The sequence below is a fragment of the Gekko japonicus genome, unplaced genomic scaffold (genome assembly GCF_001447785.1).
Source record: "Gekko japonicus isolate JY-2015 unplaced genomic scaffold, Gekko_japonicus_V1.1 scaffold1079, whole genome shotgun sequence".
Taxonomy (NCBI): Eukaryota; Metazoa; Chordata; class Lepidosauria; order Squamata; family Gekkonidae; genus Gekko; species Gekko japonicus.
In genome coordinates this window covers 8,283-36,263 of record NW_015173705.1, presented here as the reverse complement: position 1 = coordinate 36,263, position 27,981 = coordinate 8,283, and the positions used below count along the sequence as shown (strand labels likewise).

The 27,981-nt window shown below is 45.1% G+C and overlaps 2 protein-coding genes across 2 annotated transcripts in view; one reads left to right on the top strand and one right to left on the bottom strand.

The window, feature by feature from the left end:
• The window catches only part of SLC26A8 (solute carrier family 26 (anion exchanger), member 8), a 90,418-nt gene extending 76,891 nt beyond the window's left edge, over positions 1 to 13,527 (top strand). The window contains exons 17-20 of the mRNA XM_015423277.1: positions 31 to 85; positions 208 to 401; positions 8,348 to 8,506; positions 13,141 to 13,527. Of these exons, the coding sequence (XP_015278763.1) occupies positions 31 to 85; positions 208 to 401; positions 8,348 to 8,506; positions 13,141 to 13,527 (795 nt within the window). The remainder of the gene's footprint in view (positions 1 to 30; positions 86 to 207; positions 402 to 8,347; positions 8,507 to 13,140) is intronic.
• A 2,779-nt stretch (positions 13,528 to 16,306) lies between these two features.
• On the bottom strand, positions 16,307 to 27,691 carry GPX7 (glutathione peroxidase 7). Its single transcript, XM_015423275.1, has 3 exons — positions 27,611 to 27,691; positions 22,445 to 22,706; positions 16,307 to 16,899 (listed from the first exon to the last, which is right to left on the bottom strand). Exons 1-3 carry the CDS (start codon positions 27,689 to 27,691, stop codon positions 16,736 to 16,738), a joined length of 507 nt encoding a protein of 168 aa, XP_015278761.1. The 3' UTR covers positions 16,307 to 16,735.
• Positions 27,692 to 27,981: the final 290 nt, after the last annotated feature.

The following is a 27,981-nucleotide window of genomic DNA, read 5'->3' as shown; positions in this document are numbered from 1 at the left end:
AGGTATTAATATGCTGGTTTCCCTCTACAGCTCTGCCATGTGTTTCACAATATTGGTATCACAGTCCTGATAGCAGCCTGTCACCGTGAGTACAAAAATAGTTGTAATTCTTTATGCAGTCATTTTTAGATTACTAATATAATTTTAAGCCTCAGTATTTTAATTGTGTTTCTGCTTGTAATTCTTTATACATTTTTCATCTCACAGCCACTGTAATAAAAGCCTTTGAAAGGAATGATTTTTTTGACCAGCGTATTACTAAAGCACGGTTCTTTCCAACCCTACATGATGCAGTACTTTTTGCTGTGGAGCGTGATCTCTTGCAAGAGACTGTAGCAGTGGAATCCCATAATGCACTGCCTGAAGAGGGGTTAGATGAAATTCATATAGATGACCAAAAGGTATAACATTTAATTGAAGTCCACATTTAATGTACTGACCTAACAAATGAAAATCTGAAAAGTGGTTTAATAGCTTTAGATTTGGAAATCTTAAAAAAAAATTACTCACCTTTGCCTTTGGATGCCACAGACCTTTCTAGAATTTTTAGCAGTTTTATAGATTGCAACTATGGATTTATTGTGACAGTTTCTTCTCATCAGTGGATTATGGATTGTGCCTCCTCCTTGCTCTGTGGGCAAGGCATATGAAAATATTTTTGCGAAGGTGTCCACAGTTCTGAGGAGGTACTCAACCGCCCCCAGCTTATGTCTTGCCAAGCTTCTGAGGAAGATGAATCCACCTCTAGTACAGCAATCACAGATGAAGATAAAATTCTCCCTGGAGACCTCTAACTGGAGATACTTTAAGGCTGAAGAGTAGAAGAGAAAAAATGTGACAATTTCCTTTCTCGATCTTTGGAGTTTCTTTCCAGTTATTTCTCCACCAACTAGAGCAGGGAAGGGTATCTTCAAGTTCACTAATGAGAAGAAACTGTCATGGTAGATGGAATGTTTTGTTCTCTTTCAGTGGAAAAGGTATATTTGTATGGGATATTGAAAAGCTCTATTATTCCAAGTGGGCAAAACAGAGAGAAGAGGAATGATTGAGGAACTATTATATGGAGAACTATTCTGCTAAATGCAGCCTCAGATGAAGCAAATATGTGCAGTCTTTAATTACTTGCAAACCCAAGTCATTGCCCTGCAGATTTCTGCAATGGATGTATGGATATGGCTGCAAAAGTAGTGGTCACTCTAATGTGACTTTTGAGGGTGCCAGAAGATGCTGAATGGTGTAAACCAAGGAAATGATTCACCTGGCTATGGTTGACAATTATGTTTTCTTTGCTGTTGAGTAAGAAGGAGACAAAGTATCTGAATATCTGAAGGCTGCTGTTTTAAGGTAGATGTGGAGAATCCTCTGGGCATCTTACTTATGCCAGTCATGTTCCTTAGGATGGCTGGGATTAGGGCAGAATGAAGATAGATGGATCTCTTGAACCCTGTGGAACAAAGAGTTACCCTTTAGTATTAAAGAGGGATCACTGTGTAAGGTCAACAAATCTTCCTGAAAGGAGCAAAGCTCATCTCTGAGCAAGACAGCAGGTAGTTCTGAAACCCTCCTGGCTAAGGTTATGAGTCTGAGAAAGCCTACCTTGAAAAATAGAATTCTCAGCAGAATAGATCTCAAGGCTTCAAACAGAGATTTGTGTAGACCTCTCAACACCTTGTGGAGATGCCACAAAGAGAAATTATGCTGAGTGGGAAAACTGGACAGAGCTGTTCCCCTTAGGAAAGGAGTTATATGGCTGGGTCTGGAAGGTGGTGGTCCTGAGGCAGGACATGAGTGGCTGCTGCCTGGTGATAGAAACTACTGGGTCTGATTCCAGTCCATCCTGGATGAAACAAAAATCCTCTGGTATTCCTACTGCAGATACGTTGGTTTTCTTACTGAAACACCACCTGTGGAAAGCCTTCCCAGTGGCTTTATAGATCCTGTGTGTAGAGGGCTTTCTAGAAGCCAAGGTAATATTGAAGACTTTTTCTTGATAGCTATTTTGCTCTAGCACCCTCCTTTCATATTCTGTGCAGAGAGGTGGAGACATCCTGGATTGGGATGGAACAGAGGACTCCATTGGAGGATGTTGTGGGCAGTTGGGATGATCCACAGTAGTTGTTGTGCCATTTCCAGTTGGAGAACCAGGTCTCCTTGGGTACTGTGGTGTTATGAAGATGACCTCTACTGCTTCTCTTTGTATTTTGTTGAGCACCCTGGCTACAAATGATATAGAGGAACCCTTGTGGCCTAGAAGCTGAGAAAGCATCCTTGCCCTCCACTCCCTCCAGTAGTAACCTGGATAGTTATCTTGTTACCTTTTTGTTAAGAAAGGGATCCAGGCATGAGAGCCCTGGCCTTCTGGTCCCCACAAAGAAGACTCAGGGTTTAAGAGTCCACTTTTCTGGATCCAGGTCCTGCTGACTGAGCCAGGCTGCCTTCAGGCTATAGATTCCCTGAAGATACTGAGTGAGAAGAAGATGGGACTCTGCCTGTTGAGTGAAACCTCATTTGTCCCTGAAAGCTGATGTGGACCATTGTCTTCATGTTAATGAGGATAAAGACATGAGTCTGCTATCAAGACTTGGAAGGAGTGAACAGCAAGTCATATTGCTCTCAGTGCCAACTAACTGATGTTGTGCCCTGTCTCTATATCATTCCACTTTCCTTGGGCAACTTGGTGATGGCAGTGTGCTCCCAGCCAAGGAGACTGACATCTGCAGTGATTTTCATTCTGTGTGGTTCTGGAAAATGGGGTGCCTGCCATTAGATGGAAGTCCTGGAGCCACCAACTGAAGAAGTGATGTATACTGGATGGAACAGTTATGTGATAACACTGAAGGGTGTCTCTTTGATAAAGCTGTAGGTGCTATTAAAGGTGACAGAAGTGGAATTGGGCCCATGTCACAGTCCCCATGCAGGAGATCTTGAGACCCAGTATGTATACCAGGGCCATCAGATATGCATGTTACACGTCAAAGGGGAGTGCTTGCAGCCCTGAGACTGAAGCGATGTTCTTCCTGGAGAGAGTGTATTGAGCAATGTTAATCAACATCTCCAGATGGATGATGGCCTGTCAGTGGATGATGGTGCTCTTCCGGTGAATTTCCAGGACCCCTTAGGTGTTGAAGACCTGTTTGGTTGTCCCGGAGGACCTGTGATCTGGACAATGATCTGATTAGAAGATCATTGAGGTAGGTGGTAGGCACGTACATCTCATGTCCTGAGGTGGGTCACCTCTGAGAACAAACTCAATGAAGACTTGGTGGGAGAAAGAGAGTCCAAATGGAAGGGCCTTGTATTGAAAATGTTAGCGACATGTAAAGCAAAGGTACTGTCTGGAGCTTGGAAGTATGGGAATATGCAGGTAAGCCTCCTAAAGGTCTAAGAAGTCCTCTGCCTTGGAGGGCCTCCACCATAAATTGGAGGGTCTCAATGTGAAATTTCCTTCTTCTCACCTATCTGTTGAGGTGTTGTAGTTCTAGGATTGCTTTCCTAATACCGTATTTCTTGGGCACAAGAAATAGAACAGAATTGGTCTCGGAAAATGAGAGCCAGTTTGATGTAGTGGTTAATAGTGGCGGACTCTAATCTGGAGAAATGGGTTTGATTCCCCACTCCTCCACTTGCAGCCAGCTGGGTGACCTTGGGTCAGTCACAGTTCTCTGAGATGAGGATTTGGGCTTGGAGGCCAATTGGGACCTGTTTCAGGCCAGCTTGTGGAGTCTAGAACCTTTGAAGTACCTATGCTGGAAAGATGCTTTGGAGGCTGAAATGAATTTTGGTCTGATCTGCTGGATCTGTTCCTGTCTTTTCCTTGGTCTCTACCAAGACATCATCCAGTGCTGTGTCCTCCTCAACAAGTTTCTGTCCCTGATAAAGGACAATAGAGAGGTTGTTTTTGGAAAGGTAATTCACCTTCCAGTGTTTCAGCCAGAAGTTAGAGTGAATGACAATGTTGGAGGCTAAGGAGTGAGCAGAGAGTTGTATAGCATCTGGGCTGGTGTCTTCAGAGAATTCAGAGGCTCACATGATTTTAAGGAGGTCTTGTTTGATCCTGAATGGGTCAGGAGCTAGGTCCTGAGGAGTTTCTCTGCCCAGAGAATGAGGCTGAAAGAATGCTCTGATGGCAAGATCCAAGGCCTCATAGACTTTCTTGTAAGATTGTTGTTCCCATCATTCAGGGATAATCACATTTTATAGAAGACGAACAACTACAGCCTCCACTAGTGATACCTAGAGGACCATCACATGCTTGCTGAGGCATCCTGGATATGCAGGGTCAATGGGATGTGAGGTGCCCACTCAGATGAGCTGCAGGTAACTGTAGGCTCTCAATGGGCTCATCTACCACTGGTACTTTGAGTGGGAGAGGACCAGCTGACTGCTCCCTATCCCTGCAGAGGAGCATGGCAGCAGAAGAATAGGAGATGAGGCAGGTTGGCAAGTGGCTTGTCCTGCAAATCTTAGGCCAGAGTGGCCTCCCCCAGAAGGAGCAGAAATCCTCCCATTAGAATAACCTGGTAGAGGGTGGGCCAAAAGAAGCAATATCTCCCCCCCCACACACACCCTACTACTACTCTTCCTTGTCTAAAGCCACGAGTTCTGAAGTAGTGAATGCAGCGACTCTGAATAGCCGGAGAGGAAAGAACGTCTACCTCTAGAGACCAAGGGTAGGGCTGAATATCGGTCTCATTGTCTGGTCTAGCCCTATAGTTCTGGGATCTAGGGGAGCTGGAGTCAGATTTCTCTGAGGAATGGTGCTGGGTACTGCTGGATACCTTTTTTGTATCCTTGGGGGGGGGGGAGATGGCCAGGAGGGTGGGGTAGAAATCTAATAAATCAAATCAATCAAATCAAATCAAGAGAAGAAGGGGAGGGGGAGGAAGAATCCTCATACTCCTGCCTATGGATTGCCTATTTTTCCTCCTTTTCTCCTTTAGATCCTGTTTTAAGGTACTTCACCTTTTTAATAATATAAGATAGAAATGATAGTGTGGGCAGAGTAAATGTAAAGCACCAGCTCTGATGTGCTGAGCATGGTGTCTGCCACCTGTACTCCAGTGCAGGGAGGGGAACGCTGACTGTCCACTCCCAGTCCCTGCCAGTGCTTCAGCAGGGGAGAGTGGCAGCAAAAGAAGTAGCAGAGCTTAAGATGGCGGCGTTTCAGGGAGCTTGTGCTCGCGCTCCCACAACTGATTGTGCCTGAGTGAACTGGCACTCGATAACAATTGATCCCCTGGATTGAGCAAGACGGAGGAAGGTACCTAGTTGCTGCTGCAAGCTGTGGGGTGAGAAACTGTAAATTTCTTACGCTATCTCTGCCTCCAGTACGGCCCCAGCCTGACACGGAGCTCCGAACCGGCCTACCCAATGAGAGTGATACCTACCTTCTTGGCCTGGTGTGAGACCTCTGCCGGCAGTGTTGGGGCAGTCAATGGCTCTGCAGCTTCTGCTTCACCGGCGTGGCAGCCCTTTTGGTGCCAAGACGGAGACTTCCCTCTGGTGGCGACTGCGTTTGATGTGGAGGCAACAGTGGGCTCATGGGCATCGGCAGGAGAGCCCAGCGAGGGTCCCTCCCTTCCTTGGAACTTCTTTGACCGGCCAGCAGCCCATATAGTGATTCAGTGGGCAGCTGCGAGCCCAGGACAACAGCGGTCGCCGGGCAGTTGTGACTCCAACAGCCACCGAGCAATAATAATCATGGCAGCGCCTCTGTGGCTGAGCCGGACTGTGAGAGCAGAGGATCCCAGTTTGATGGGGATTCCCCCGTTGGTTTCTGAGAACTGAATAGACTGGGTGGCCATGATCGTGGATGAACAAGGAGCGGAGTTCAGAGCCGATGGGAGACTGGGGACTGGAGTGCTCCTAGTGGCCTTTTAACAACAATGAACAGCAGAGAAGGGAGGCGTGATTTTCCTTCCTTCCCCTGCAGAGGTGGAAACTGGAGAAAAATCTAGACCACCTGGTTGGCAAGCAGTAACTTTCATCATTGTGGCAGATGGTTGCTGGTCTGGGGCTGGAGAGGAATAGCCCTAATTATATTGGAGGTTTAATGGATTGTGTAGAGTAGTGGAATGTTTATAATTTTATGAGTTAGGTGCTAATTAGACGTAGTTTAGCTGAATGTAAATTGGATGTAGTGAAAGGGATTGTTTTTATTTGGCTATATAACCGCCCTACTAAAATGATTGTAATTACTGTGTAATTGATGGGACCTTTGGTTGCTAGTATTGATAACTGTTAACTAATTAATGTATGATGTTAGTGTATGATGTTAGGACAGGTGTCACCGGCCTTATTTAACTATTGGACCGGGGATTTGATTGAACTAGTAGCAATCTTCATAGGATATTGAGTTTTAGAGTAGAACGTGTGGGATACATGGTTTTTCTCAGCACCAGCAGCAGCTGCCTGCTACCAGCGAGTATACAAGGGTAGCGTTTCATCAGCCCTGTCAGTGGTCTGTGGCTAACGCGAAGACTAGTTGGTGTAGCAATGCCTGGGCAACAGATTCCTGTGCTCCTGGGGAGGGGAAAGTATAGCGGTGGGCCCAGGCAGAGAGTTAAGGAAAGGGAATGGCTCGGCACCCTTCCAGCCTGCATCCCATCCCGAAGGTTATCAGCAGTGTGGCTAGGATGGATAACCCCCCCTCCGACGTTGGTGCTGTGCGCAAGGTCTATAAATAATAAGACCATGGTCCTTCGGGACTTCCTGTTGGAACAGAAGGTAGACCTGACGTGCATGGCTGAGACCTGGGTGCGGGACGGGGAGAATGTATCTCTCCCAGCTTGCCCCTCCTGGGTTTTTGGTCCTACACCAGTTGCGGACTAGGGGGTGGGGGGGGAGTGGCTATTTTCGTTCTGGAGGTTTACTCCTTCAGGGTGCTCCCGTCGTTTGAGATTGTGGGCATCGAGTGTGTCGGCCTGGTGTGGGAGGCTGGGGAGAGTGTGGCGATTTGGCTGGTGTACCGACCGCCTAATGCACCGGTCAATAGCCTGCCATCCCTAATGGAGGCCGTATCAGATGGGCCCTCAGGGCATGGGTGCTGGAACACCCTAGGCTAATAGTCCTGGGTGACTTCAACGTCCATGCCAATGACGCGGCTTCCATTCAGGTGGTAGACCTAGTGTCATCCATGGTGGCACTGGGACTCTCCCAATTTATAATGACCCCACTCACCGGGCCAGGCACACGCTCGATTTGATCTTCGCGGCTGGGGTAACAGTGGACCAGATTGCTGCTTTGGCAGTACCATGGTTTAACCACCATGCCCTGAGGGCCCATCTGAATGTTCCCCTCCAACCCTGTTTAGGCAGCGAGAGTATTTTAGCTCGCCCGCAGAGCCAAATGAACCCAGTGCAGCTCCAAATGGCCCTGTGGGATCCGATACCCCCTGGTGGCTTGTTGGATGAGCTTGTGGATGACTGGCACAGTCGGCTCTCCGCAGCCATCGATGAGATTGCTCCCCAGCGCCCTCTGCACCCTCGCTCTAGTCTTGCTCCCTGGTTTACCCAGCAGTTGCGGCTTATGAAGTGAGAGCTGAGACGGCTAAAGAGATGGTGGCGCTATTCTCAAGACGAAGCTACAAGAGCATCTTATAGGACGTTTATGAGATCCTATGAGATGGCAGTCAAAGCCACTAAGAGAGAGTTCTATGCGGCCAAGATTGTGTCTGCGAGCTCACGCCCAGCCCAATTGTTTAGAATGATCCGGTCTATAACAGCTCTGCCACAGGACAGACCAAACGTTAGGGAATTGGATATTGGCTGTGAAGCATTTGCGAGCCATTTCACGGATAAAGTCTTGCCGTTCTGCTGTGACCTCCCCGCCACAGTTGAAACAGTGAGTGAACTCAAGTCCCCTTGCGTGTCTTCGACTCCGTCTTTGGATTATTTCAGCCCGCTCAGCCTGGAGGAAGTTGACAGATAGTTACATCTATATAGGATCCTGATTCAGATGAGACCCACATGGAAAGGGAAGAGGGGATTCTTTCCATCTACCTGCACATAATTTTGCTAGTCAGTCATCCTTTTAAATATAAGTTTTCCAAATGAACAGATAAAAACAACACTGGGGGTAAGGCAGTGTTCCTTTGCAAAACAAAACCATGTAGGAATGGAAAGGTCAAGCCCTATCTCTGCTGCTGCCTGCAGAGCACCGACCTGATTAAGGGACCTTCATGATTGTGATTGAGTTTTTCCAGACAAACAGGTTTGTGTACAACTTTCTGAAGCAGATTTTGGCACAGAAACTCCCATGTATATATAGCATCCCTTTGGCAACTGTTAGAAAACGTGCGTGTGTATCTGTGTAAATACAGGCATTGTGTATTTTCTGTGTGTTTCAGGATAGAAGTCAGTACTCAAATAGAAGTCCACAATCAGACAGGAGGAGCCAGCTGTCAGACGGGAACAGAGATACTCCATCGGTGAAAGCTGTCCGTAGTGAAACTTATTTTGATGACCCTATATCAGATCTTTACCGCACCTCTTCACTCCAGAGTGAGGTAGACACAGTCCCTCACCCACATCTTGAAATGTTTCCCCCGGAGGAAATAGATGATGATCAGGAGAACTGGAAATTATATAAATGAGATGCATTGGAATTAATTGTACATAAAAAGGTGAAACCCAGTTCAGGTAGTTCTTATCAGTACTGCTTCTTTTTTCTTTTGCCTTTTAAATGAAATTTCTTAAAATAGCTAATTACTCTTCTGTTGAGACAATAACTGGATGAAATACTCTAGTTTTATGGACCTGAGCATAATCACAAGAGAAATAAAATAGCAAAAAATAAAGATGGTGGAATTTTGAGTAGCTAGTGAAACTAGCTTTAAAACTTGGAACAATTAATTGAGCTGTCTGTTTAATTTGGAGGCTCTTCTTTATTTTGCCACATGTATACCACACCTTTCCTTAATAGATTTTCTAGTTCTCACTGGCTTCCCAAATGTATCAGGTTGCTCATGAGAATCTGTGATGTTGCTAACCTGAAGTACCTTTCCTTTGGGGCCTGTTTTGCCTTATACAACTTGCCTGGGAAAAAAAGCAGAACTCATTGCTGCCCAAACACCATGTTTCTCAGGCTGTGGTTGCTGCTGGTGCTATAATTGGTACAAGTTAAGTAGACAAGTGAGAATGTGACTTTCTTTTCTTCAGTGGCATTTAAATTACATCTACCACTTTTCCATATTAGTTAATACTGCTGGTATTATTGTAATATATACTTAGACAATATATTGTTTTTGTATATTTGTAGTTTTTTGTTTATCATGTTATGAAGAAATATCTATTCTTTAAATAAACTTGTACTGCCTGAATTATTTGTTGAAATCACTATTAAAACAGAATCATTGATGGTGAAGAATCAAATAGGTATAGCAACACTGTAAAGAACTGAGTATTAAACAATGGAAAAGCTCAGCTGGGCTCTGAGAAGGGGTGGGAGAGGGAGCTGTTGCTGCTGGAGTGGTGAGTATTTTATTATCTGCCTTTCCTTAACTGCTGAGGAGAAGTAGGTGAGGTTACTGTGTGGGAGGACAGTGTTTGAAGGTGTGGGGGGTGTATAACCTGTTGGAGAGTGGTGCCTGTTTGAGGGAGTGTGGTTTCTGTTTGTCTCTTTTGCCTGGCTGTAACTGATTGCAGCTTTTAGCAGTTTTGCCTGGGGCTGACTGCTGGCACTGTCTCTGCTGGGTGAGCCTTAATTATATTAGTCTCCTCCTTGCCAGAGGCGTGAACCTAGCCTGTGGGTGGACCCCATAGAAGGCTGAGTAGCTCTTACACTCTATATTTGTTAGTTTTTGCTTCTGCAAACCCTTCACAAGTAGTCTTGAGGGGCAGTTTAGCAGGGAAGTTATCAAAGAAGTGTCAGTTAAAGAACTAATTTCAAAAAGGATTGCAACAGCATGGCTGGTGAGGGAGCTGAACCAGTGACGTGCAAAGTCTGTGGCATGTTCATATTCTTACCTGAGAATAACAGCAATTACACTTGCACCAAGTGTAAGTTGGTAGCCATACTGGAGGAGAAGATACAGGGACTTGAGTCACGCTTGTCCACACTCCAGTTTATAAGGAAAGGTGAAGAGTTAATGGACAGAACACATGAAGCAGTCCTGAGAGGGAAACAGGAGGAGGAGGGAAAGGTATATCTGCAACTGGAGGAGCACCCGACACAGGAGGAGGGCACATGGAAGAATGTAACCCACAGGAGCAGGAAGATCAAGAGACATTCTGAGCTTCTGTTACTAAGCAATTGGTTCCTGGATCTCCCTACAGATATTGATTCTGAACCACTGGAACAAGGGCTCCGCCCCCAGCCTCCACAAAGCTTGAAGAAAATTTCTCAGGCCCCTGTGGATGAGAGGACTCAAGTCTCTGCTTCCCAATATAGGAGAAGGCATGTGTTGGTAATTGGGGATTCCCTACTGAGAGGTGTAGAAGCTAAAGTGTGCCGACAGGACTTGTCGTCTCGAGAGGTATGTTGTCTACCAGGTGCACGCATCCAGGATGTGACGGAAAGTGTGGGAAGACTCATCAAGCCCAAAGATTATTATCCCTTCTTGCTCATCCACGTGGGAACAAATGATACAGCCTGGCACCGCCCAGAACATATTAAAAGAGACTATGTGGCTCTGGGTAAAAAGGTGAAGGAATTGGGAGCGCAGGTTGTATTGTCATCTATTTTTCCTGTCAAAGGCCATGGCTTAGGAAGGGAAAGAAGAATACTGCAGATCAGTGATTGGCTACATAGATGGTGTCATCAGGAAAGGTTTGGATTTTTGGACCATCTTATGCTCTTCTATCGGGAGATGGTTTGCACCTCACAAGGGTAGGAAAAAATGTGTTTGGAAACAGCCTTGCAAACCTGATAACTTTAAACTAAATCCTGTGGGGGAGTGAAACAAAAATGCAAATGCAAACTGGAGATAAGAACTCTAAAGTTTTGCAGGGAGTGGCACGTATGCTAGATAACATTAACTCACATGTAAGTACAGAAACGAAAACCTCTGTGTGCATGAAACATGGATTCCGATGTCTCTACACTAATGCGCAGAGTATGGGAAACAAGCAAGAGGAACTTGAAATCCTAATACAGGAAGGGGACTATGGCCGAATAAGAATTACTGAAACTTGGTGGGATGACACTCACAATTAGAATAATAGGATCGAGAGGTATAATTTATTTAAAAGGGACAAACAAATAAGGAAGGATGGAGGAGTCGTATTATATGTAAAGGAGGTATATATTTGTGAGGAAATATGTGAATCGGAACATGAAAGTCCAGTTGAGAGTGTCTGAGGAGTAAAAGGAGTAAGAAAGGAGTAAAAGGAGTAAGAAATAATACTGATATTACGGTGGGGGTCCGCTATAGACTACCAAGCCAGGCAGAGGATTTGAATGATACACTCCTAGAAAAGATTACAAAGTTCTCAAAGAGACGGGACATGGTGGTCATAGGAGATTTCAGTTACCCGGGTATCTGTTGGAAGTCCTGCTAAAAATGAAAGGTCCAATAAATTCCTGACTTGTCTTGTGGACAACTTCATTTTCCAGATAGTGGAGAGGGAAACAAGGGAATCTGCTATCTTGGACTTGATTCTTACCAACAGGGAAGAACTGGCTGACAAGATGAAAGTAGTGGGCACCCTGGGTAATACTGACCATGTATTTTTGGAATTTACAGTCTTGGGGAAGCTGGCCATATCCCCTTGTCACACCTCCTGTTAGTTTGTCCCTGAAAACATACCTATTGGGTAGAGGGGAAAAGGGGAGGGGAGCTAGGGAGTGGTCAATATTGAGAACTAGTAACTTAGACCGGGGACTGGCACCTGGATGAAGAGGAAATGAGTAATCGGGCTAGGACCATTGTCTCTTGATGGTCCTAGCCGGGTCATTGATGGGCAAGCGACTAGTTGCCAAGCAACCATGTGTAGAGCCTCTTGGTTACGTGCAGTTTTGCAGGTAGATGGAGGAGGGGGGAAGAGGGTTGCCTGCGTGTGTCAGAGGGAGCTCCTTATGGCGTTTGGAGCTCTTTGTCTTTGTGCCTTGGCATGGCATGGCATTATGCAGGCTAGGGAACTGGTCCATCTCACAACAGGTAAGTGGGCAGGTAACCTTGAAGAACCACTGGAACAGCAACGCAAAAGGAAGGTTTTCTTCTCCCAGGTGTGCAGTCTCAACTGGCATCATATTGGGTCACCATGCAGTACAGTCCCTTAAGCATACCTTTGCACAGTCCATTTTTATCATTTATGAGTTAAACATAATATACATTAATTGTGCATGTTTATGGGGGGAGAGAAGAAAAAGGGAAAAGAATTCCTTCTCTTTGTATTTATGCTGAATGTTGAGCTCTCTACCAATGCCTTAATTTATTTGCTTTTTACTTTTTCTTTTTTTCTTTTTTGTTGTTGTTATGCGTACATTGTAGGTTGTTCTTCTATATGGGGAGTGGGGTGTGTACTTGATGTTTATGTTTGTTTTTTATATTTAAATAAACATTTATTTCAGGGGGGGAAAGTCACCTTTTTTTAAGGCAAATGAGGATCTGGGTGATCACCTGTAAGCCAAATCCTGTTTTCATAAACTAACCATGGTTTTGGATCTGAACTGAGCCCATGAAAAGTTCACTCCCAAAGTTAGAGATGCCCCACCCATTAAAGGTTCTATATGCTTCTGTCATACCTGAACATCACAGGAGCCGCTTTCCTGTGTCTTTTTACCATCAGGGCCCTCCATTTCCATAATCTCGGAGGACACCCTCTGTAGGCTCTGCCCAAAAGGGGACCCTCACCTTAGTCCAGCCGTTTTCACCCTATGGGACTTCCAACAGAATGAAGTGGCCGTGAAAGGGTTGGGGAGGTTTCGGGTACAGTATCAGAATTTTGAAGGACCCTTGGACTTGCTGGTAGTAGGGGGCCATCGCATGAGATTACTAGGATTAGCATGGTTCAAGCCCTTGGGGTTCTAGGTCACAGGGGTACACCACATTGAGAAGACTTTTAGTGGGTGTGCGACAAGTTCCCGGCTGTATTTGATGGGACGCTCAGTCGCTACACCAGACCCCCCATTTCCCTCCAGCTCAACCCAGAGGTGTGGCCCATAAGGCTGAAAGCCAGACATGTCCCATTCGTGTTGAAGTCAAAAACTGACCAGGAGCTGGATCGTTTGGTGGACCAAGGGGTTTTGGAACCAGTTTCGCATGCCCTCTGGGAAACCCAAATTGTTATGCCCATTAAGCCCAACGGGGACATCCACATCTGCGGAGCTTATAAATGTACCATTAATAAGGCACTGCAGGACCATGCCTACCCAGTCCCAGTAGTCAGCCACGTCTTGGCCTCCTTGGCAGGCGTTAAGATTTTTGGGAAGTTGGACTTGGCCCAGGCCTACCAGGCCTACCAACAACTCCCAGTGGATGATGCCACAGCAGAGGCCCAGACCATAGTCACGCACAGGGGCGTGTTCAGGGTGCAGGACTACAATTTGGTGTCAGCGTGGCTCTGGGGATTTTCCAAAATCTCATGAACTTCCTCATTAAAGGAATCCCCGGGGTCCAGCACTTCTTTGATGATGTTCTGATCGCCGCCCCCACAGAAGAGGAATTCATCAGCCAGTTGCGCGCCGTCCTGCAGCGGTTCCAGTCGGCCGGCCTGAAGGTGAAGTGGGAGAAATGCCTTCTGAGTGTTCCATGGGTTGAGTTCCTGGGGTTCTCCATAGATGCTGACGGCATCCATCCGGCTCCAGACAATGTTTGTGCCATTGTCAACACCCTCACGCCCACTTCTAAGCAGGAACTCCAGGCTTTCTTGGGGCTACTGAACTTTTATCATTTCTTCTTGCTCCATTAAGCTGTGCTGGTGGAGCTGCTTCACTGCCTCCTCAACAAGAAGGCCCCATGAGTCTGGGGCCGACAGAAAGCCGCTGAGTTCTGGGCCGTGAAGGTCCTGGCCCATTTTGATGAAAAGCTGCCCGTAGTGCTTGCTTGCAATGCTTCTCCATATGGGGTTGGCACTGTGCTTGGCCACCAGCTGCCAGGCAGCAGGGAAGTCCCTGTGGCATATTACTCCTGCACCCTGACTTCGGCCGAGCGCAACTATGCGCGAATCAATGAGGTGCTGGCCATCGTTGTGGGGGTCAAGAAATTCCATGACTACCTCTAGGGGCAGCCATTTGCCATCGTGACAGACCACAAGCCTCTGCTGGGCCTTCTTGCCCCAGATCGCCAACCCCCCAGATGCTCTCGCCTCAGGTATTTCGTTGGTCCATTTTTCTGGTAGGGTACCAGTATTTCCTCCACCACCGTCCTGGGAAGGTGATGGGACATGCTAATGCCCTCAGCTGCTTGCCGCTCCACTCCATTGATCTGGAACCGGCTCCTGCGCACCAGATCCTGCTTGTGGAGGAGCTCCCCAACCGCCCTCTTCACGCCAAGGACATTTCCTGCCTCACTGTGAAGGATCGGGTCCTCTCCTGCGTTCTGGACTGGGTGGGGAGGGGCTGGCCCACCAGCTGGGTGGGCCTGGAATTTACAGCCTTCTCATCCTACCAGGACAAGCTTTCAGCTCACAAAGGGTGCTTACTGTGGGGCAGTCGGGTATTGATTCCTGCTTCCCTGCACCAGCGAGTTGTGTTGGACCTGCATGAGATGCACCCTGGAATTGTGCGGATGAAAGCACTCGCCCAGAGCTATGTGTGGTGGCCGGGAATGGACAGCGAAATAGAGGCCTGGGTCCAACATTGCCAGGCCTGCCAAGAGACCTGGCCAGAACTGCCCTGTGCTCCCATGCAACATTGAAGTCCACCCGCAGCCCGGGGTCATCAGAGTCACCGGATCCCTCTCATATGAGGTCTCCACCAACGGGAGACAGGTCCTACACAGGCACATCAACCAGCTTCGCCATCATCTCCTGCTGGAGGTAGCCGACTGAACACCGGCTGCCACGGAGGCCAGCCACCAAGGATTACTACCACCATTGCCAGAGCCCAGTAGGGAGGGGGATGCACCAAGTGCAGTGGACTTGCAGACTGTTCCAGAGCCCCGGGACTCTGCTCCTGACCTACCGTCCTTCCCCAGTACCGCTGCTGAGACCCCAAACAGGGTCCCTGTGACCGCACCCACCCCTAAAGCATTTAAAAAGTAATTTGGACTTTGACAGGAGGAGAGGAAAATGCAAAATAGTTTAATTTTGATCGCCTGATGTTTATTAAGGCATAACTTTAAACCAATGATATTTACACGATAGCCAAAGAGATTGTGATTGTTTGCTTGACACTTTCATATTATTAACTCTCATATTTTGCTTTAAAGACAATAGGGATGTATCAACAATCTTATATCATTGTAACATGGATCCTTGTTACTCTTTATTTTAGGTTGTCCCCTTCCCCAGACCCTGTAGGATTGTAGTTAGAAAATTTAAAAAAAATAAAAAATAGAACAATAGCCCACCAGGACTCTGGAGGTGACCAATGAGAAACTAATGTTATGTAAATAGCCTATCGTTGGGAGTGGGGTGTGTTTGGGTGTGGTTTTTGTATGCTATTTAAACAGGGTTCTTGCCCTGGTGCAGTAGTCTTAGTCTTGTATCTGCTGGATCACTTAATAAAGTAGAGCTGTTCACTGCAATACGTCCTGAACCCAGTATTTAACAAGTCACAAGGAATCTGGCCATTCTTTTATCTATTTTAACTTTCCCATTGCTTTTGCTTACTTTGGAAGATGTAGGCCTGACTCCTGAGAGTTCACCTCATTTTTCAATTTAAAGTAAAAAGCAGGAATCAACCTCTTTTGATAGCATAACCTTTCTTGAAGATGGTTGTGTATCGTATTCAGGGAAACAGTACTGTACTACTTCACTCACCAATCTTTTAACCACACACATATTTTATTTTGGCTTGAAACCATAAAGGAAGTTCATACAATTTGGTGAAATGTTGTATCTGTACAGGCAAGTAGGTAAATGGGTACCTGCTCCTTACGAGCGGGGGGGGGGCACCTTTCCTCCGTGATTGGTGTTAGAAAAAGCAGCGACGGAGCGAGCAACGGAAGACCGGTGCCTGGAAGCATGACGTGCGGCAAGGACTGGAGCCGATTGGACAAGGAGTCCAGCTGCCTCGTTCGTGTTCTGTGGGGGCCATCTGTTGGAAAGAAGCCGCTATTGCAGACGAAACTACCATCAAAAGTCTACCGTCGAATTCAAAGGAAAAGATCCTGCTGTTAGGTGCCTAGTTAAGAAAAAATACCCTCCCCTCACCATTGTACCCTAGATTAGATAAATTGTGTATGTGTCTGTAAACCGCTCTGAGCCATATGGATAGGGCGGTATATAAATCGCAAATGTAATGTAATGTAATCTTCTTTTATTTTGGGTCTGTCAGAGAAAAGTGCACTGGTCATAATCAGAGACAGTTGCAGTCATCAGTAAAATCACTTCATTATAGCAATATGTTTATTTATAGAGGAATGTCACAAATTCTTCCAAACGACAACAAAGAAGTGATTTGACTTTTTATCAGTGGAGGCTGTACATTATCTACTCTTGCTGAAAAGGGAACAGCAGCCCTTTCTAGCCACAGTGTCATATGAAGGTCTCCAGCCACTGCCCATTACCTCCTGGGAGTTAACTGTTGTCTTTTCATATTCTCGTCACTAAATTTTCTTTTAGGAATATGAATACAAAATTGTACAAGTGATTCTTAAAGGTATAAAAATGGCAGAGTTTTTTTTTAAAAATCACAGTTCATCTTTCTTCTTCAGGATGATATTCCCGACAAGCTCAGTAACAGAAGGTTTTATTTCTTCAATAGTGACGGTAGAATCCCAAGCCTTTACCACATTTCCACTGGGATCTACCAAGTACTTCCAAAAGTTCCAGGTTGGCTCCTCACCAGTGGATTCTACACATAAAAAGAAGGGGGGAGATTAGATACAGAGGGCAAAGTTGCATATAATGTTATAATTCTATGACTATTCAGAAGAAGAGGAGGAGGAGGAGGAGGAAGATTTTATGCCCTGCCCTTCACTACCTGAAGAAGTCTCAGAGCAGCTTACAATCTCCTTTCCCTTCCCCTCCCCACAACAGACATCCTGTGGGGTAGGTGGGGCTGAGAGAGCTCTTTTGAGAACTGCTCTTGAGAGAACAGTTCTGAAAGAACTGGTTAAAGACCCAAGGTCATACCAGCAGCTGCATGTGGAGGAGTGGGGAATTAAACCTGGTTCTCCCAGATTAGAGTCCGCGCTCCTAACCACTACACCAAACCGGCTCTCAAAGAAAGAAGGTATATGAGATTAAGACCAGTCCAGATTATGACATACAGAGCTCTGATATAATATAAAATAATACTTTATTAATCTCACAGAAAGAACCCTGGAAATAAAAAAATCTAATCCATCTTTCATTACAATGTGTTCTGCATACAGATTGAGGAGATAAAATACATTCTTGTCTAACTCATTTGCCAACTGGAAACCATTCTGTTTCTACCTATTCTGTCATAACAGTAGCCGCTTGTCCAGAGTACAGGTTGTAAATCAAAACAATCAGATGTTGTGGCATACCCATTTCTTTTAAAACTAGCCATAATTTTTTATGATCTACTCTACATAGTCAAAAGCTTTGCTGTAATCTACGAAACACAAACTGATTTTCTTCTGAAATTCTCTGATACACTCCAGTAACCAACATATTGCAATATGATCTCTTGTGCCTCTTCCTTTTCTGAATCTATCTTGAACATCTGGTACAATCATGAATTGTTTATATTGAAAACTAGAATGAAACTGAAGAAATACACGAAAACAGTCATAGTGCCAAAATACAATCTAAAAAACATTCCTGAAGAGTTTAAAGCGCATGGGCGCTTTCACACATGCTAAATAATGCAGTTTCAATCCACTTCAGTGACTGTTTGCAAGTGGATTTTGCCATTTCACACAGTAAAATCCAGGTGCAAAGTAAAAGAAAATGGATTATATAGGGTGTGTGAAAGTGCCATGTAAAGAACAGATTTGCATTACTAAATTCAAGTGAACATGAATCAGAAGAACTATGGGACGAAACCAGAGATACTATAAAAACAAATGCACAAAAACTATTTCTGTAGCCAAAGAAAAGCCTTGATGGATGACTGATGATACTCTTTAAATGGCTAAAGATAGATGAGAAGCAAAAGTAAAAGGTGACAGAATCAAAAGCCTAAATGTAATGTTCCAGCAATTCACACATAGAGACAAAGAGAACTATTATAATAACCAGTGTAAAGACATAGAAAAAAACAACAAAATGGAAAAACGGGATCTGTTCCACAAGATCCAAGAAATCAAAGGGAAATTTAAAGCATAGTTAGGCATGCTGAAAGATCAACATGGAAATATTGACTGAAAAGGACAAAATAAAGAAAATATGGGAACAATTCAATACAATGAAGAACTATACAGAAGTAGGGTTACCAGACCCCCCAGTGGAGGCAGGGGTTCCTCGCCACCAGGCCCACCACCCTGCTGCTGATCAGCTGGCCAGCAGGGGGTGGGTGGGAAGGATTACCTGGAAAAAGAACAAGGCTCAGTCAACATTGCAGCAACGTGACCTGGAAGTGTAGTTATCATGTTGGCGCCATTGGGGTGACACTTGGGTATTTGGGCAAAAACTCTACAGTAGAAGCCAAATTTACCATACAGTTTTTGCCCAAATACCAGAGTGTTGCCCCAATGCCACTGCATGATGACCTCACTTCTGCATCACGTCAGAAGTGATGTAGCCACCTTGGGGCAATGTCAGCTGGGCCTCCCTCCCACTCCTGGTAAGTCCCCCCATCCCCTGCTGGAGGGACCTGGCAACTCTATACAGAAGAGATGAAGGGACAAAAGATTCCTTCAAGAAGAATCTTTTGAAGAAGAACCTGCAGTTTTGGAAAGTTAAGTGAAAGCTGCACTGAGAGCAACTGAGAGAAACAAATCACCAGGAGTAGATGGGATATCAATAGAGCTATTCCAAGCCACATAAATGGAGTCCATAAAAATCTTAAGATTGTGCCAACAAATATGGACAATAAAACAGTAGCTCACAGACTGGAAATGCTGAATATACATTCCAGTTCTGAAAAAAGGAGACATCAAAAACTGCAGCAACTATCGGACCATCACATTAATTTATCCTGCAAGTAAAGAATGTAGATTGAGTGTTTCCAGTGTGGGGGCCATTGTTTAGTTTTCCATATTTGTTGCCATATTCTTGTTAAGATTTTGATGTACTGGTTACTGTATCTCAAAAAGGACATTGAAGAGCTGGAAAAGGTACAGAAGAGGGCAACTTAATATGATTAAGGGTCTGGAGCACCTTTTCTATGAGGCAAGATGAAGGGTCTGGGACTTTTCAGTTTAGAAAAAAGACTACGGGGGGGAGAGATTAAGATAAGAGTTTATAAAATTATGCACAAGGGTAGAGGGAGTGGTCAGAGAGAACTTTTTCTCCCACTCCTAAAATACTAGACTCTGGGGGTATCCACTGAACTTGATGGGCAGTAGACACAGGGCAGATAAAAGGAAATAGTTATTCAACAAATGATTAAAATGTGGAATTCATATCCAGAGGGTGTAGTGATGGCCACAGGAATAGGTGGCTTTAAAAGGGGATTAGACAGTTTCATGGAAGATAGGTCTATCATTGGCTCCTACTACCCATGGTGACTAAAGGAAACCTCCACATTAAGAGGCAGTAAACCTCTGAATATCAGCACGAGGAAGCAACATTAGTGGCTTCTATGTCCTGTTGTTGGCCCTCCAGAATAACTAGCTGGCCACTGTGTGTGATGGATTATGAACTAGATGGACTACTAGTCTGAAAAGCAGGGAGGATTGAGGCACTCCCAAGGGATCTGTCGAGGATGGGCGAGTGGGCATCAACATGACAAATGGGGTTCAGTGTGGCCAAGTGCAAAGTGATGCACACTAGAGCCAAAAATCCTAACTATAAATACACTTTGATGGGGTCTGAACTGGCAGAGACTGGCCAAGAGAGAAATCTTGGAGTCGTAGTAGATAACTCATTGAAAATGTTGAGACAGTGTGTGACTGCAATAAAAAAGGCCAATGCTTTGCTAGAGATTATTAGGAAGGGAATTGAAAACAAATCAGCCAGTATCATAATGCCCCTGTATAAATCGATGGTGCAACCTCATCTGGAGTACTGTGTACAGTTCTGGTCACCACACCTCAAAAAGGATATTATAGCATTGGGGAAAGTGCAGAAAAGGGCAACTGGAATGATAAAAGGGTTGGAACACTTTCCCTATGAAGAAAGGTTAAAGCGCTTGGGGCTCTTTAGCTTGGAAACGATGGCTATACAGTGACATGATTGAGGTTTATAAGATTATGCATGAGATAGAGCAGGTAGAGAAAGAAGTATTTTTCTCCCTTTCTCACAATACAAGAACTTGTGGGCACTCAATGAAATTGCTGAGCAGTCGGGTTAGAACAGATAAAAGGAAGTACTTCTTCACCCCAAGAGTGATTAACACATGGAATTCACTGCCACAGGAGGTGGTGGCAGCTACAAGCATGGATGGCTTCACGAGGGAATTAGATAAACAAATGGAGCAGAGATCCATCAGTGGCTATTAGCCACAAGGTATAGATAGGATTGAAGGTCAAAGAAGACGGGGATGGCAAAGGATGAGATGGTTAGACAGTGTCATAGATGCAATGAACATGAAGTTGAGCAAACTTCAGAGGATGGCGGAAGACCGGAAGGCCTGGCGTGATCTGGTCCATGGGGTCGCGAAGAGTCGGACTCGACTGTGCGACTGAACAACAAACAACAACATAGATAGGAACTCTGGGGCAAGTGATGGTCTGTATTCTTGGTGCTTGGGGGGGGCAACAGTGGGAGAGCTTCTAGTGTCCTGGCCCCACTGATGGACCTCCTGGTGGCACCTGGTATTTTTGGCCACTTGTGACAGAGTGTTGGACTGGATGGGCCATTGGCCTGATCCAACATTGGCTTCTCTTATGTTCTTATGATCCAGCAGGGCTTATGTTCTTAACAGGCTTCAGCTTTCTGAAGGATTTCTTAATGTTAAAAGAAGTGGGGATGTGGATTCTGAGCTGCACTGTAGGGAGAGGGCTTCACACATTTATTTGCTCCATTATCCTTAAAGAAACTCTCCCTTCTTTATTAGTCCCAGTAGATAAAAAGGACCCATACTGAAGATTTGTAGATTCAGGCTTACTTAATTTAAGCACTACTCTGGCACTGCTAACAGGTTTAAGATGAATGGATTCATAACATATGTCTCTGAATTTGGGAAACTAAAAGCTGTGAATATTTCATTAAAAGATACAACTAAATATAGCATGTGCTATCACCAGGGCGGCATAGAGGGAGGGGAAGGGTCTTGCCCAAAAAAGCGCTTTTATTCTGTTGCATGGATTTTGGTGGGTCTCCCAGCAACCCTATAAAATGATCCTACTGCAGAACAGAATAAAAACCTGAGCCAACCAGCATACCTGATTTCCATAATGCTGGCTCAACAGCAGGAGGTTTTTGGCAAGAAGGAAGAGGGTGCAAATGAAGACAAAGAGGAGAACAGCAATAAAGGAAGATGGACTTGACTCTCTTCAAGGCACAAAGATGGGTTGGGGGGGGGTGGCAGAACACTGTGGCATGCCAGTTTTATTCCCAAGAGCCAAAGCCTACTTTTGATATGTCTGGGGAGTCAACAGATTTAAGTATGGACAACCCTTTCCCTATCACTGAGCAGAAACTACTCCCAGAGAATTCCTAGGTTTCACTCTTGCAGATGAATGGCAGTGATCAATCACAATCTAGTTTCAAAGGCTTCTCCCAGAGTGAAACTGCATGTTACATATAGTTCTGTGACCATTTTAAATGAATGCATTTCTTTTATAGATTGCAGCTGCTGGAGCTTTGATTTCTAGCGGGGGGGCTGGTCGCAGCAGTGGCAGGGGTCTCTTTCCCCATGTTATTTCCTTGCCTGAGAAAGAGCTATCTGTGAGTTGCTTTTACCGGGTACCAGGAAAAATACAGGTACCCCTACCTTGCAACTCTCAGTTTGCTTCAACTATTGCTCATGTTCAGAAATAAACAAGAACATCTGGAAGTGGAACTTACAGAGAACCTATCTTCTGTTTAACTTCTGGTATTTTGTTTTGAAGGGCAAGGCAACTAAACATCCACTTAACTCCCATTGTCCCCATTGAGTTTCACAGCGATAGAAAAGAGTCATAGCAGACGTCCCTAAAAGTGGTTTCTTTTTCATAATTGAACCTTGACTGGGTCAAAGATTTGGATCTTAGACCTTGCTGAATGCTGCCAGTATCCCCCACAAACACCCTATAATGGGAACCATAATCATATTTACAGCTCTCACTATAGAACAGTTCCAAGCCACAAATCAGCTGCTTTACTGTTTCTGCTGTACTCACCAACTAGATATTTGAAGGCTGGATTCGCACCAGTGCCCTTCACTGCAATTTTGCTGAACATGGGGAAAGAGACTCCATATGTTTTTCGAGCAAAACTCTCAATTTCTTTGTTGCTATCTGGTTCCTGCTGCCCAAACTGATTACATGGGAATGCGAGGACATTAAAATGATATGAGCCCAGTTCTCGCTGTAGCTGCTGTAGGGCTTTGTAATGGCTGTCAGTATAGCCGCACTCACTTGCAACATTAACAACTAAGGACACCTAAAAGAAAGATAAAAATTTGAAATACAGTTTATTGCTATTTCTTTCATTAGCAGATTGTCTTGCTTTTACTGATAACGTACCGTAAAATAATATGCTTACATGTGTGATAATCAACTTTATTGAACGAAAGCTATTTCTTCACTTTTTAAAGAATACTGTCCTTAACTTGATCAACAGACTGTTCAGGAGTAGGCCCACCCCCAACATCAGAGCCACCTCCAGACTCGCCCTGGAGTCACAGGCTGGTCATTCAGAAACCCACCTACCCACCACACAGAAACCTGGCGTGACAGAGACAACTCAGTTCTGGTGGCCCCCACTGCTGCTGCCAACTAGGGTTGCCAACCTCCAGGTGGGGCCTCGAATTCTTTTGGAATTGCTTTCCAGACCACAAAGATCAGTTCCCCTGGAGAAAATGACAGGTCAGGAGGGCAGACTTTAGGGCATCACATCCCTGCCCTCCCCAAACTCCGCCCTCCCCAGGCTCTGCACCTAGATCTCCAGGAATTTCCCAACCCAGAGTTAGCAACCCTACCTCCAACAGCTGTCAATTGTTTAATCCAGGGGAAGCCTGAGATTCAAACGCCCCCGCCCAAAAAAAAATCTTGCAAGGCTTTGGGAGAAATTACTGGCCATATGCAACTTGTTGCACTGCTTGCGGGTTAAGGTGGGACATAAATTGAATAAAACAAAACAAAACAAGGGGCTTAGAAACTATTTATTCATCACGTTAGGCTTTTATGCTGCCCTCCCCACATGTGGGCTCAGGGTGGTGCACAACAAATTAATAAAATACATATAAAATGCATTAAATAATAAAAAAATATAGTTCCATAAAACCCAACATCACATGGCGCTATAATACAATTCTGGCCCCCCAGTTTACATTAGCAATGGAGGGAGAAGGGAAAGCAGTTAGTGAACCAGCTGGTGGTTAAAAACCGATTAAAACCATTATAAACCATTGCTGTCCTCAACCATATGCCTGGCGGAATATCTCTGCCTTGCAGGCCCCATGGAATTGTAACAGATCCTGCGGGGCCCTGATGTTGTTAGGCAGAGAGTTCCACCAAGTTGGAGTCAGGGCCGAGAAGGTCCTGGCTCTGGTTGAGGACAGCTGGACGCTCTTTGGGCCAGGGACTTTCAGTATGTGTTAGTAACTTGAGCGTAATGCTCTCCAGGGGACATATCAGGAGAGGCAGTTCCGTAGGTATGTTGGTCCCTAACTGTTTAGGGCCTCAGAGGTAAAGACCAAATCCTAGTCTGCAAGGAGGTGGCTAGGCTCTCTCTCTATAGATTGTGCAGGAAAGACCCAACAGAGAGGTAGACGAACCAGGGGCTGCAACACACTCCCCTACCCTCCCCAGCTCTGCAAGCACCAAACATGGTACACATGGTAGACATGACTGACAAGGGAGCTTCTGAGAGCAGGGATATGGCCGCCGCCACTGAACCCGTTATGTCTTATCTGTATAACATCTCATGTAAAGCTTAAGGTGAGGACAAGGATTGTAAGCTGGAACAATCCTATTGGCTATTGTATGAATGTAACCAATCAGAAGGCAGAGATGTGTTCAGGAGGGAACGAATCTGATTGGGTGTTATCTTTGTAATGCCATTGGTCTTTAACTGTTCTGGGGCGTGGCTACATCAGTCGGGATAGTTTAAAAGGGAGCTTTTGCTCCACTGTTGTGTGTGTGTTCTATGACTGTTCCTGTTTACTTCAATAAAGCTGATTCACTGTTTGATTACGAGACGGCGTCGAGTTCCATACTTAACCCCACACAGGCTAAGACCCTTCAGATGGCTGGCTGCTTCATTTGGCTCTCATCCCTTATTTACTTTTTTCTCTCTAAGTACCTGGAGCCTTTTCTTCCATATAAGGGAAGTTGTTTCCAAGTTGTCAACAGGCCTGGAGTAAAATGTCTTGTCCCTTTAATAGAGACTTAATGGGTGGACATGAGCAGCTGAATTTTGTCACTGCGTGGAGTTTAAAAATGCCATTTGGTAAATGGCATCCCATTAAATTTCTGTTAAAGAGACAGGGCATTTCTTCTCTGGGCAGTTGGCAGCCCCATTTCCAACCAGTTTAAGGAGGTTAAGCAAAGGACAGTTTAACAAGTAATGTGCCGTAATTCAAGGCATCCCCTAGAGTTATCCTTGTGCATATTCTTGCCATTGTCAGAAGTTAATTAAACTTAGAAGCTTCTCGAGCCTAATGACAATAATAAATCCTTGCAGTATCTAAATCTGTCAAAACCTGTATAGCTTCTGCCTAAATGTTCTCATAATGGTACTATGAATGCTTAGTACCTCTGGAGAGTGTGACTGGCCCAGACACTCATGTTTGGCCTAAAACCAGTCATCATTTTGCAACACCACATAGACTTGAGCTCCCCTGCACTTTTTATTTCCTAGGAGCAAAAGAAGGGTATTTCATTTAGAGTTTCTGAACACGTTGCGGGCTATATGGGAATGAATGGCAAGGGGTTTTGTTGAAGCATATTGAGATGGGTTGTGTTTTGTACAGGATACTCTTTCTCCCTCTAGATCACGGGTAGCCAAACTGTGGCTCGGGAGCCACATGTGGGTCTTTCACACATATCATATGGTTTCCGGCAGGGCGGTTGGGGAAGCGAAAGGGAGGCATGCCTCCCTGATCGGTCTTCCCTTCCCCAGCCAGTGTTCCCTTTTGTTTTTGTTTTTGGCAGTCTCATTTAATGTTATTAAAAAGCAAATTTGCATCTTGTCCAATAAAAACACATGAGTTATATTTGCTTGTGGCTCTCAAACATCTGATGTTTATTCTATGTGGTTCTTATGTTAAGCAAGTTTGGCCACCCCACTCTAGATTATTTATTCCAATCTAGTTCAAATTAGCATAATATCTGTTATAGTGAACAAAGCATGTATTCAGTTCAGAGCTGGAAATCCAAGTCCTTCTCCCTCTGATTGACTATGCCATTTGTTTAGATTATTTTGTGTTAAAAGTTCAGGTTGTGATAGCAGATTTGAAAAGTTCAGGTTGTGATGAAGTGGGCCTTTTCTAGTTTCTAGCACCATCAGGTAAGAGTCCAAACAATTGTCCAGCAACATACCTGTCACATCAAATTGAGAAATATGTGAACCAAGCTTGCCATCTAGTGTCCACTGCAGGAACTTCACACTTTCTTCTTCCAAAAAAGTTGCTACTAGTCCAGGATCTACAATAGACCCCAGTGAAAAAATATATGTACAGAATTTTTTATTGCTCGTGTGTGTTTCAGGACACTATTGCTTTAAAAAATTCTTGAGCAGACATTCCAATTTGGGTTTTTTTTTTCAGTAGCCACCATGTCCCAAGATGGAAGATATGGTTATTTCGATATTTAAAATTCACCTAGGATGCTCATCTTGGTGAAAAAAATATATGTTTTTGAGGTTGATAAAGCCAAATGCACTGTTTGTCTCAGAGACAGCCATTTTCCTGTAGCTGTCATTTTGCAAGACAGCAGATCTTTTTCACATTCTTGTAGGATGCTCATATTGGTGTCAAACTGTATGTTTGGGGGGTGTCAATAAAACTAAATATATTATTCCTTTTGTTGTAAAAACAAAATAAAATATTATTTTGTAAGGTCTGTAATATTTGAGGGGATGACAAATCCTAAGAAACTGTTATTTTTTAATATTTGCAGTGTTTGAAATATTGGGACAAAAAGCAGCAGAACTGTTAAAGTGACAACTACTGAAAGTACAGAAAATTATTCTGCGGCTTTAAATAACAGTACTTATTTGTTTATTATTTATTTAAAACATTTATTAGCCACCTTTCTTCTTTACAGAGCTCAAGGCAGCTTACAGCATTAATAAAATACATTACATAAAAAACATAAAACCAAAATTTAAAATCACAGTTTAGGACTGCTTTAATCAAATGGAGTCCTAAATAAAACCATCTTCAGCTGTCCTCTAAGAATCAAGCCTAATATGTCACCCACATGTGGATGATACCCAGCTCTACCCTTCCTTTTCACTTAATGGACTGGATGAGGGTGAACAAGCTGAAACTTAATCCTGACAAGACATAGGTTCTCTGGGGCAGTAGAAAGACAGAACAGGGATCAGTGTTCCCTCTAAGCTGAGTTAGTGTGAGCTAGCTCACAGTTTCTTAGCCTCCGGCTCACACATTTTTGTTTCAGCTCAGGAAGGATGGCTCCAGAGCAAACTAATTGATGCAGTAGCCAGATCGCTTGCTCACAACTTTAATGCCAGCAGCTCACAAAGTAGAATTTTTGCTCACAAGACTTCACACGGTAGAGGGAGCATTGACAGGGACTTCAGGTCTCTCCTGTCTTGGCTGGGGTTACACTTCACTTGAAAAGCCAGCTTCACGGGCGGGGTGCATCAACTGCATCCATTCCTGGCTCAGTGATGTGTCCCATGGTCAGTGCCAAAGGCCTGTTGCCAGTGAGTCACAGGAAGGCCCTGGTGTCTGGTTTTCAAGAGACAGTCCCAGCCTAACATAAGAGGTCCAGGGACTGAGGCACCAAGGTTAGGTACCAATGCGAGGCAAGGTCCAAGTACTGAGGTCCAGTGTGGTCCAAAGTTGAGTCACAAAAGGAGTCCACAGGGCATGGTCAGGTTCCGAACAGAGATCGCTGCATTGGGGTGGGGTTTCCCCCAGTGGCCGGATCCGGGCAAACCACTGCCCCCCTGGGGGACCTGGCAACCTTATCAAACTTCCTTTTGGCTAGATCTGGCTGAGGCACGGAAGAAACTGACGGAGCTGAACATGGAGTCATGATATCACACACACACACCCCTTCAACGATGCCCCGCTGCTAGGGAGTGGGGGAGTGGGTGCAGCTCCAGGTTTCTCTGGATGGTGCAGGAAGCATGGCTGTGCTTCAGGGGCGTACCCCAACCAGTCCGCCATTTGCCCACAGTGCATCTGGAAATCCAGCACGTCTGCCACAGTGAGTCTCTTCTTCACTGTCCATCGACACTGGCAGTGGTGGTGCATATGCAGCTGGTGCTGGGCGCAGCTTTGAAGCAGGGACCAGGAGGAACTGGTGAAATATGGGATGGATCCATAGAGTAAGGGGTAGGTGAAGATGGTAAGCCACCAGATTGATTTGTGCAGTGATAGGAAATGGGCTGGTATGGCAAGGGGCCAGTTTACAGCAGGGACAGCCACAAGGGAGGTACCGGGTGGAAAGCCAGACCTGATCACTCACTTGTAAGGGGACACCTAAATATCTTCTGCTGTCTGTGGCCACCAGGATTCCCG